The sequence below is a fragment of the Callorhinus ursinus genome, unplaced genomic scaffold (assembly GCF_003265705.2).
Source record: "Callorhinus ursinus isolate GAN/ISIS: 27379988/994484 unplaced genomic scaffold, GSC_fseal_2.0 scaffold20, whole genome shotgun sequence".
In the NCBI taxonomy this organism is placed as follows: Eukaryota; Metazoa; Chordata; class Mammalia; order Carnivora; family Otariidae; genus Callorhinus; species Callorhinus ursinus.
Window position 1 is genome coordinate 4,935,502 of NW_027397082.1, and position 11,945 is coordinate 4,947,446.

Here is an 11,945-nt window from a genome sequence, read left to right on the forward strand (position 1 = left end):
GGGCTGAGCAGTGAAGTCGGGACCAGGCCATCTCACCCGTGGCAGCCCCAGCCCCGTTCCCATCGCTAAGAGTCTCCCTGAGGGTTCCATGTGCCAAGTTTCTGTCCAGTGGGTCTTTTTGTCCTTGATTAACAAGCCTGGAAGCACCATTGAAAGGAAATGCATTAGCTGACTGTGCATCTGTGGGCACTCGGCCTGTCCCCTGGTGTAGACACATGGCCTATTTTGCAACAGCAGTTGGACCTATTTGATGATGATGGTAATGATAATAAATAACATCTACAATTTACTGAGTGCTTGCCATGCACCAGGGTTTATAGGTATCATTTCATTCTGTCCTTAGAGTGACCCTATAAAATATATCACCATCATCATGATCCCCCCGCCCCCCAGTTCCCAGGAGAGGAATCAAGGCTCTGAGAAATAAAGTAGCTCACCCAAAGTCATGCATCTGGGAAGTGGCCATCCTGGGCTTTGAACTCAAGCTTTCCTGACCCTGAACTTGTACCTTTAACTTCCGTGTTATCAGCAGCCCCTCCCACGCCTTGATCTTTGGATTTGAAGAATTAAGGCTTTCAAGATGCAGAGCCCTAATGGGCTTCAGAACCTAAAGAAGGAGGAGCTCCACAGTCTTCTGAGCCCAGAGGCGGAGCTAGCCACCTGGGGCATGGGAATGCCCTGTGATTGTGCCCTCCTGATTTCCCTCACGCTGTTTACTCACCTGTGAAATGGGGATTTATGTTCACATCTCTCTTGAGCTTCATCTGTCACGAGCAGTGGGACCTGTTGGAGACATGACATTGGGCATAGTGCAGGCATGCAGGCTCAGAGTTGGAGAACTCTGCGCAGCTGGGTGGCATCCTGACAACATGGGCTTCTTTCTTAACCTTCTAGGCCTTACTTTTCTCATCCATGGAATGGGAAGAATGACCACACCTCACAGCCCCCTTACACAGCAGGATTTCATGAGTTATACCTCTAAAGCTCAGAAGCATGAAATTCACATTCGGTGATTGTTGACTAGGATAGTTTTCCTGATAGATTTCTGGGTTTGTACATTTCTAATAATTTCAAATTAATAATGTGAGTCTGAATAAACTTGTACAAGAGCCTGGAGTCAAAACTGTACATAAATAGCTGACCCCAGGAAGGAATGCAGCAGATGGTGGGTGGGGCAGTTATTTATTTCAGAGGGTTTCTCATGAATTATGTTCCTTGTTTATTGAAACATAGTGATAGAGGCCCTGAGAATATGGATTCCCACTTCACAGAGGGAGAAGGTGTGTCCAGAGAGAGGTGAGCGTTCACACCTGTGTGTTCTCCAGCTGCCCGGCCCACCCAAAGTCTGCATCATCATTGGGAGCCGTTTGTTTTCCTTACATCCCGCTATGAACAACAGCCAAAGAGCCAACTCTGGCTTTGCCCTTCCCTTTCCTAAGCTGTCCTGGTTCTGAGGAGACCTGCCCTTTGACTCTGCGGCCCGAGCTGGTGGCCCTGTCTGCCCCCTCTATTTGCTCTTGTTTTGTTCATCTGAATCACGATCCAATATAGGTCCATGCATTGCAATGACTGGAGTCGCGATGTCTCTCAAGTGTCTTAAGCTGTAGGAGTCAGTCTCTGGGGCTGATCAGGATGACACAGGAACTCACTAGAAATGCAAATTTTCCGTGGTCCCAGACCTGTCAGAGTAGAAACAGAATCGCTCACAGGAATGACTTGGCTTGAGAATGTGCTAAGACGGGAGGGAGGAGTCTGGGAGCTCTAGCTGGGAGCCATGGTGGTTGCACTGACCAAAGGGGACGTCTTAGGAGAGAGGCAGGTCTGGATGCTTTGAGAGCTGATCACACATTGTTAGAGGTAGGTAACTTAGCACATGTATTACTAATATTCTGACTCAGAGGGGTCAATGCCTCTGTTGGGAAAGACCTCTGTAACCCTCCAAAACTGTGGATAGTCACTGAATCCACTTTTGGGTGTACATAGAAACATCCATCTGTCTGTCTACCCATCCATCCACCCATCCATCTATTCACCCAGCTGTCCGTCCACCTACCTATCCACCCACCCATCTATCTACCCATCTATCCCTTCTTTTATCTATCCATCCATCTGTTCCATCCATTTTTTTATCTACCCATCCATCTGCCTACTCAACATTTATTGAATGCCTGTGACATGTCAGGAGCTGAGGAATCAGAGAGGAAGTCAAACATAGCCCTGCTCAGATGAGCCCAAGGTCCATGGAACAGAAGCCAGGTGGACAGAAGTATCTTAGTACTGTGTGTGGGGTGATCTGGTGGAGCCCCTCCAAATGCTGGGTTCCAGGGGTCAGCGCCGTGAGGTTGCTGGATGTAATTCATGAAGGTTAGTAGGAAGAACTGTTGGTCTAGAAACCATTTCCTCACCTCCCCTAGCAGTGGTCCGGACACACATGTGCATGTGAACGCCTCGCCCCAACCATGGTCTGGGGTTGCAGGGACTTGTGGGGCTCACTGTCTCTCAGGAAATCCAGCTGTTCCAGTTCTCCCTCACTGGGGCACCTCACCTCCTGAACCATCCCAGGGGGCAGATAACTGGAAGATGCCGCCCAGTGTCAGGATGGGCCTGGTGCAGCCCCCCACTCTCAGCTATACTTGGTGCTGTGGTTTCTGCCACTATAAATACTCATTTCCATAGTTACTATTTAGCATCTGGAGAGCAGCTATTTTACACTCGGTGTTCTTTGTAGTCAGAAGGGTCTTCCAGTTCATACCAATCAAATTTCCATTTACTCTGGACATCAACCATGGTGATTAAAAAAAAAAAAACCCATAAATTATTTACTGAAATGGAAGTTCAGCTTACAGTAATAATGCATTAGTTCAGCTAGCCATGAAGCCTGTTATAGGGTAATAAAATTTTTTTATTTTCCTTCTTAAAAGATTTTTGCCCGTAACCTACACATGACCTTGAGCTGATCAATTTTCAAAGATGACAGTGCAGGAAAGGCATATAAGGAGAGAGAAAGGGAGAGCTTCTCTCAAATAGCCTGATTTTAGGCAATTGTCAGCAAATACCTGTTATCTCACAGCTAGGAGGGGAAAGAAATGAAAATATATATTGCATTTTTTAAATCACAAGGACCAGACCTTAAAAATCCTTTTGAAATCAGGCATTTATTTGATAGATACATAAATCTGGCAGCTGGAAAGAAGGCCTATTCGGAAAAGCTGGGGAGACACCATTGTTGAGACCACCTGTCATTTCACATGAGGCTAGAGCCTTGTGGGAGAAAGTCAGCCCAAGGGTTCTGTCTTCATTTTTTTTAAATGTTGTATTTATGGAGCAGGATCACTTTTATGTATCTCAGAAAGTCTACAGTTCTGTGCTCACGGCCATTTGCTGACTAATGTCTCCAGCAGAGAACGACAAGCAAGTTCATGAATTATGGCTGGCTTAGACGTTTCTTATCAAGACTGTTTTTTATTTTAAGAACCTCTGCTTTTATTAAAGCCATTAGAGCCAGGAGCAAATAAAAATGTGTCTGATTTTCACATGTCTGGCATTTTATAACAGGAACCCTGACGAAACCTGTCTTAATTCTCACACCCCTAAGGCAAGTGATGAGTATTAACCTAGTAGGTTCAACTAATTTCTCCTCCATTATCTGGTTTGGGGTTCTAAAAAAAATCCTGTGGCAGGAGACTTGTTGGTTGAGTCAGACTTTTACTTATTTATATCCTCTACTTCGCTTCAAAGCCATTTTCGTACCCCTCTTTGCTGCAAAAATTATTTTAAAAGTGACTTGGTTGAAGAATGTGTTGGGAGGTGGGTCCTGGGTTGAGTGAACCTAGAAAAATCCTTATCAAATTATTTTTATATTCCCACAAACTAAAAGAAAAAAAAAAACAACTGCATCGTAAATACACAAGACAGAAGTGATGTAAAATGATCTGAAACGAATAACGAAGGAGACCAGACAGTTGTTTTCTGTTGGTTTACTAGAACGCTTCGGGGTCTCTTTCTCCTCAGCTTGACCATCGTTCTGTGGCTGATTGTTTGCATTCTTGAAACGTCGGTGTTTTTCTGATTCTGTGATGTGAAATCATGAGAGCCCTCTGTGTTACCACATTTCAGGGGTACATAGGGCTGGACATGGAAGATGCTGTGAGTGTCTATTTAATGTACCTGGAACAGTGGAGTAGGTATTTCTTAGAACTCCCAGGTCCCTCAGCTCTGCCCTTGACGACACTTTCTGGTGGAGTATTTTTCTTTAACCTCTGATTTACCACTCATGGGTCTCAATTCTCTTTCCATCAGCTTCCTTTCTGGCCCCCAAGCCTGCACTCTAAAAATCTCTATCCTTGTGGGGCTTTTCGTTTTGCCTTGTTTGTCCATCCCCCATGTGCTCGGGCCCTCTGTCCTCGAACTGGAATATCATGTAGGTGGGTCTATTCATGGAGCAGATGTTATTGTATTGGCTTTCATTGTCCACAGTTAGTTACAGGTGGTGTTTCTTACTGCGGATTATGGCCGATGTGGAAGTGGTCGGTAGCCAGGACACGCAGTAGGTACCTTGTGCATATAGACATTCCATATATCAACTTTTTTCTGTTGTCTATTATCTCAGATCTGCCAAATATCCATAGATCAATAGATAATATTCCATTGACCCCGTTGTGTTTATTCCTAATTACTTACCTATTGAGTGAGAGCTCTCCAGCTCGGTTGAGACGATTAGCATGCTAGAAATTGCCCATACCCCTCAGGGCCTGAAATAGCCCTTTCCATATTCTTTTCCCTATGAGCTTTTGAGCACCACTTGGACATCCTAAATAGTTAGCTAATAGAACAACGTTGTCAGTCCTGACTCTGTGTGTTCCTCTGCGGGATTGGTACACCTTAACTGGTGAGTTATCTTTGATTTGGGATATGTAGAGCTCTAGATGTGGGCGTGTGTGATATGCATACATTTATAAAAATGCTACTCCTCCATGCCTCTATGCAAATCAGTTTTAAAGTATCACATGGTGCAGTTGCATTTTTACTTCTGATGGAGGAAGTCCATGAGGGTTAATTGCCTCTAGGCCTAGCTAAGTGATCAGCAAGGGATTGGGTGAGGGAGGGACAGAGAAAACCAAGAAAATCCTTGGTTCTTGTCCTCACGTATCCTGGAGTCAGTCCTCTGGGGGCCCAAGGCCTGTGTTCAACGTGTGGCCCAACACATGCTCTTTTGCAAGTCAGTGGGACGTGCTCTGAGAAGAGCTGAGTGATGGGATAATTAGAACCAAGCAGACAGCAGGGTGGATGGTTTGTCTGCAGATAATAGCTTGTTTGCTAATTGCCAACACCAGATTTACTGGGCAATTAGACATTTGGTGTCTTCCAAGACCTTCTGTGCAAATGTGGACACATGGCCGTGGGCCTTGCAGGTAGCAGGTGGAGGGAAGGTGGCTCCCACTGCTGGATGGCATCTCTCTGCAGGCTGCCCAAGGGGCTGTGGGCAGGGCAGACTTCTTGCCAACAGGTGGGAAGGACCATCTGGCTGGGCTCCCTAGCAGAGAGGCTGGATTCTCCCTACTTTATGGAAGGGGGGTGCCCTTAGCTGGGAGATTCGCAAAGAGGGTGGACTTCAGCAGGCTGGGCCAGGAGCTGGGCTTACGTCTCTGGTCTCTTTTCAAGAGCACCAAGCCATGGGTGCTCCTAGGAATCAGAAATTGCTCTCCCTCTAAGATGAGCAAGTCGAGTTTTTTTAAGGAAAAATTTCTTATTTTGATAAAATATATATAACATAAAATTTGCCCTTTTGATCATTTTTAAGTGTACAGATCAGGGGCATTAATTGTATTCACAGTGTTATGCAACCACCATCACTACTATTTCCAGACCCGTGACCTCACTCAGAATAGAAACTCAGCACTTCCTATTCCTTCCTCCTCCCTCCCAGCCCCTGGTAACAACCTCTAATCTACTTTCTGTCTCTATGAACTTGCCTATTCTAGATATTTCATGTGCGTGGAATTATACAATACTTGTCCTTTTGTGTCCAGCTTATTTTCCTTGGCATATTGTTCTCTAGGTTCATCCATGTGGTAGCGTGTAAAATAACTTCTTTCCTTTTTACAGCTGAGTAATATTCCATTGTATGGACACGCCACATTTTGTTTACTCATCTGTTGATGGAGACTTGGCTTGTGTCCCCTTTTTGGTTATTATGAATAACGTCACAGTGAACGTGCACATACAAGTGTCTGAATCCCTCTTCTCAGTTCTTTTGGGTAGACACCTAGGCATGGAATTGCTGGGTCATATGGTAATTCTATATTTGACTTTTTGAGGAAGCACTAAACTGTTTTCCACAGCAGCTGTACCATTTTGCACTCCCACTGGATATCTACAAGGGTTCCGGTGCCTCCATCTTCTTGCCAACATCTGTTACTTCTTTCTTTCCTTTTTTTTATAGCCACCATCTTAGTGGATGTGAAGCCGTAACTCATTGTGGTTTTGATTTGCATTTCTTTGATAACTAATGATGTTAAACATCTTTCCACGTGCTTATTGGCCATTTGTGTGTCTTCTTTGGAGAAATGTATGGTGAAGTCCTTTGCCCAGCAGTTGGTTCGGGCCTCTGTACGTACTCGCCTCTCCACGTTTCTCCCAGGGGTTGGAACCTCCCTGGAGCCTCCCCAGGAGGAGGGAGACCAGATGCCTGCAGAGAGTGGGGGTGGCTGTGCAGATTCGAAGGCTCACATTCACCCTTTCGTGATTCATTTCATTCCCTCAGCCCATTTGGCACCCAGGGTAATGATGCTATTTGAGTTCTCACTGAGCAGGAAAACACAAAAACCAGTAAGTGTGTGGGATTAACCAAAGAGATATGGCAGCAGGGGCAGTTGGGGCCACTGTGATACTCCCTTAGAAGCAGACAGGCCTTTCTCAGACACCTAGCACCCTCTGGGTTTCCTTGACCACCAGTGTGTTTTAGCAAATTACCCGTTCCTTCCTACCAGGTAGTAGGCTGTGTGCTAGATGGAGCTAGATGCAGAGCACCCCGGCCGGTGCCTGGGATTTGTGGGTGCCCAGGGTCGCTCACCGTCGGTGCCCCACTGCTCGCCGGCCCTGCTAGTCCTGGGCGGTGGGCAGGGAGGTCTGCATGCAGCTTCCAGCAGGACAGTGTGACTTCTCCCTGGGTGTTCATTCCTGGGGGAGGGCCACCGGCCCCTGGCAAGGTGTCAGGACAAATGTCAGCGCCTGCGTAACTGTGAGACTAGCAAGGCCGTCGACACAGTGATGTTCAGGCGGCTTTGCTGTTGGCTCTTCTCTGGTTTGACCTCATGTCTGTTGTGGGGCCCCAGGCACGGGGTCCGGGGATGCTGAGCTACCTGACTTTCTGCCACGGTTCTTCTTACTGGCTGTCAAGAGCCATCAGGATCACTGAAGAGAGGAGTTTTCCCACGCTGTGATGCGGCCTCCTGCCAGAGGGAGGCAGGAGGTGATGTGTCCACTAAGCAAGGAAGTTCCTTCCGGAAGCTGTGTTCTTGTCCTTTATTTCTGTAATAGGGCTTGTGGATCTATAGGGTAGGGCAAGGAACCTGGAATCTCTTCCAAAAAAATGCACACAAGCGTTTGCTCAGGTGGCTGTAGGTTCCCCTGTCCATCGTGGTGCCCAGGTGAGGATCCGGCCCTTTAGAGAGCACAAGCCTGGAGGTGAGGCCATGTGGGGATCGGGCGGTGTCTCTGAGGTAGAAGTTGGGTGGGACATAGTGAGAGGCCTGGTGGTTCTGTGGAGAGAAAGAATGTTCCATTTGGTCGTTCTAAATACCAAACACAAGGGAGTGCCAGAACAGACAGACTACGTGCGTGGTGGGGTACAGGCTTCCAGGCGACAACAGCACCTGCCCATAGCAGGAAGCCCCACAGCTCGTTCCTGCCCCCTGGCTCGGCCCACACTGCTTCTAAGGAGGGCCTCTGTCTTTCCTTTTCAGAAACAGCCCCCACGTCTGCATATTCATCTCCAGCCCGGAGTCTGGGGGACACAGGAATCACGCCGCTATCCCCTTCCCATATCGTGGTAAGAAATGTGTATCTATGTGCTGACGATCTTTGCTTTCTGGACCTGCTGTCACGAGCCAGGCTGCTGGGCAGCCCCTCACCTTCGTGGGTGGGGAGTACATGGTCCCGGGACTAGTCCTGTGAGCCCACCAAGCCCCTTCCCCACCCTCGGCCTGAGAAGGCTTTCTGTGGTGTGGCTGGTGCTTCCGGAGCTGTTGGCCTTGGTGCGTTAGCAGGTGCATTTGGAGGCTGAGGGCCTAGAGCCGGCGAGGCGTCCCTTCGGAATGGAGCAGCCACCTCTGGGCCCGGCATCGGTGAAATGCAGCGGCTTTTTGACTGCAGCTAACTGTCCGGTCCGCAAGCCTGTGGCTGGGCTGGCTTCTGCATCAGTCAGCCCGGGAGAGAAGGCCTGGATGGGGAGGGGGCTGCAGACTGGGCATTTGCTCCCACCCTACCCCTCACTGAGAAGATGGATTTTTTTGTGGGGCAGCTGTTCAAGGGACTTACACGTAGCCGACCGGAGAAAAGTCCCCGGGGAGGAGTGGCTTTGTAGGAGGGGGCACCAGCTTGTCCTGGTTTTCCTGGAACTGTCTGGGTTTCACCTCACTCAGTGCCCTGGCACTCCGTCAGTCCTGGGAGACTGGGAGGCTGGCCTCCTCTGGCCCGGTCCTCACACTGTGGGTTTCCAGACGGCACCCTGAGGGGTCCCCGTAGGAGCTTCAGAGTCACCTTGGGGTGTGGGGGGAGAGGGGGCAGTGTGAGGAGAGGCCAGATGGATGGGGCTCTCACCCCCTGCTCTAAGCAGTACACTTCAAGCCCGACATTTATTGGTTTATAATGTGAAGTTCTGTGGATATAAAAAAAAGTACACTGCTTAAAAAACAAACAAACAAACAAAGAACCAAAAAAGGTTTGGAAACCTGGAATGGCCTGACTCCCTTGCTTGATGTTGAGGAAAGGCTCTGGCCCCTGAAGGGACAGGGACTTGGCAGGGTCGCATGGCCAGGGCCCCTGGCACGCAGAGCCCTCCTCCCACTCACAACGCGCCCGAGCAGATGGCGTGGTCACTGGCGCTGTGGCAAGGCCGCAGCTGGTAAGGCATTCTGGGCATGGTCTGCACAGGAGTTCAGGGGGGGGCAGTGAGGGAAAGATTGCATCACTCGAGGAACCACTGGGCTTCCAGACTGGATGGACTTTCCACAATTAGTCATGTTCATAAGCAGTTGATAAAGGGGGTGGGGGGCAGGCTGTGGGCAGGTGCCTTCTCGCTGGCAGCCTGGCCCTCCATTTCTCCTTGAGCTGCCATGTGGGGGCTGAGGCTGGCCTGCCCTCTCTGTAGGGCTCACCGTGCGGCACACTTGAGCCAGAGTTCTGTCCGTAGGGGGTGCGCAGCTGAGCAGGCAGGAAGGCCTGGCTCGGCCACCCCCACCCACCCCTCATACCTTACTTCGAACATCTGCAGAATGATGCTGACCCGAACGTCTCGGAGCAGCAGATGTTTCTGGTGGTGGTGGCCATTGACTTTGGAACCACGTCCAGTGGCTATGCCTACAGCTTCACCAAGGAGCCAGAATGTATCCACGTGATGAGGTGAGTGCTGTGGGTGCAGAGGGCCATGTGCGGGCACCAGTCACTATACCTGTGGGGACTTGGAGGAGGGCCCTGGGGGGAGGGGAGGGGCTTCGTTTAAGAAGTGGGTGAATGGCATTTAGTAGGCGGGTCCTAGATTCTGGCCCAGCTCAGCCCAAACCCCCTGTGCCCCTTTTGGGTAAACCACTCTCATCTCTGGGCTCCAGGTTCCTGGTCTGTAAAAGCATTGGTTTAATTCTGACTCGGTGGGTCTGGGGAAGGGCCTGGACAGTGTGTTTGAAACCTGTCCTGGGTTATTCTAGCATGCATCCCGAGGAAGAGGTACTGACTTGTAGGGTATTTGTGATGGACGAGGTCCAGGCGTCAGCTCGGCCACATACTGTGTGACCTTACGCAACTGCTGGACCTTCTAAACCTCAGTTTCCTCATCTGCGAAATGGAGGTAATGGCAATGTCTGTCTCACAGAGTGTGTGTGCCTATGAAATGAGATTTCCTGCCGAGCTTAGTACATAGTAAAATGTAAGCAGGGAAGGTGCTAGTCCTTAAATGATAGTAACCAGAAAGCAGAGCGGGGTGAATTTCAGGGTCACCCTGAAGTTGCCCGGGGTCTCTTGGGACACACTCTGTGCTCAGGACACTGCTGCCCTCCCCCGCCTCACCCCGCCATGCACACAGCAGCCTAGAACGTCTTCTTGGCCTTCCCCATCCACGCATGACGGGCTGTCTGCGAGGACTCTGGGCTACCCTGGCCCCCACGGGGGCTCCGGCTCTGGTGCGGGGCTCTCCTGCAGAGTCTGTGGCCCCTCAAAGCTTTGGGGGCCAGGAGTTTATCACTCTGATTTTCCAAATCCAAGGACGGCTCTGAAGATAGATTGTGATGGGTTTTGCAACTCCTTTACCTGGCAGTTGTGGAATTTAGTTATGGCTCCCAGAGTAAGATCTTATGCATTTTTGCAGGGTGCTGCTTAAAACATAAGTCATACTAAAAATGACCCCCCACCCCAATCTTGGTTTGGATGTCCTAAGAGGCTCCAGAGCCCTGTGGGTGTCGTATCTTCAGGAAATAATGAAAAGCTGGTTCTAGTAGAGAGCCCCGATGACAGCAGAGCCCTCTTGTCTAGTCGCCGTCAGGATTCTGCGTCTGGGTAGCTAGACACCTGCTGCGAGGTCTGCTCTGCCGTCCCCAGGGATGGAAACCCCGAAGGGAGAAGAGCATTGCTGTAAAAAGCTAGACTTCTCCATAGTTGTTTTGAGAAATGTTATTTCGAAGGGATAGTCTTGCAGTGAAATTGAAAAAAAAAAAAAAAAAAAAGAAGAGCAGAAATAACATTGAGATTGCTTGGGAGGGATCCACACATTATCAGCAGCGCTCAGGCCTCTAGAGAGATCATCTCCGTTCTTGTAGAGAGTTCGGAGGGAGGCCCTACCTGAATTTTAGTTCAGTCAGAACATGTTAACCTTGATACAGACTGACACAATTATGGTTGAGAAAATTCAGTTCTTTGTATGTATTTTAATAGGAATGAAGGAATAAAAATTGGAAGGGAAATAACTCAGGAGGTTCATCGCCTAGTGAAAATGTCAGTTGTTAATGGGAACACAAAGTCCATTTGTGAGCGGTCATGTGGGGCGCATCCAGGTGCCCGGCGTCTGGGGTGGTGAGCATCCCTGGGTCTCAGTGCGCTCGTCATGGGGACTTTGGCTCCCTGAGTAGAAGCCTGCAACTTGATGGAGCTTGACTGGGAACCTGCCAGGGACAATTCCAGACCCAGCTGCGTGGCAAATCCAGGTTGGCTCTCCACCTGGATTGTGAGGGTCCCACCGAAGCTTAATGATGCTATGTCGGGAGCAGGTGTGAGCTCAGCCACGTTCCCAGCAGGCCAGGGAGAGAGACGTGCTTCCTCTAGTACACTATGTTGCCACCAGAGGCTTCTCGTAGTGGTCCTGTGGCTAGTGGCAGCACGGGAGCCTCAGAACCTGGGAGAGAAGAGAGCATCCTGGCCACCTTGGCAGATGCGGCTTCTCCTCTCTTCCGGAGGAGGGGGAGGCACCAAATCACCTGCCTTCTCCATTCTCCTTCCTAGTCTCCTTTCTACCTAAGAGAAGGAAGGAAGCCTCTCTGGGGCTCCACCTACCCCCTGCCCCACTCCCTTATTCCCCCCCCCCCCATCAGCTCCAGGATGGACTCCCATGGTCTCCGCCTATCTGTCTACACTCACCTCTCTCCTCTTCTGGGGCCTCTTCAGCACCCAGCCTTGCAGGAATAGTCCCTTCCCACCTCCCTGCTCCTGTCAGGGCTCTTCTTTTTTTTTTTTTTTTTTTT

The 11,945-nt window shown here is 49.6% G+C and overlaps 1 protein-coding gene across 7 annotated transcripts in view; it reads left to right on the forward strand.

Moving 5' to 3' along the window:
• HSPA12A (heat shock protein family A (Hsp70) member 12A) overlaps positions 1–11,945 on the forward strand; it is a 155,941-nt gene that overhangs the window by 113,198 nt on the left and 30,798 nt on the right. For 6 of the 7 annotated variants that reach the window (XM_025881110.2, XM_073904139.1, XM_073904137.1 and 3 more), the window contains 2 exons: positions 7,965–8,050; positions 9,494–9,621. In XM_025881110.2, coding sequence (XP_025736895.1) covers positions 7,965–8,050; positions 9,494–9,621 — 214 coding nt within the window. The remainder of the gene's footprint in view (positions 1–7,964; positions 8,051–9,493; positions 9,622–11,945) is intronic. The other variant, XM_073904141.1, reaches the window with a different exon arrangement.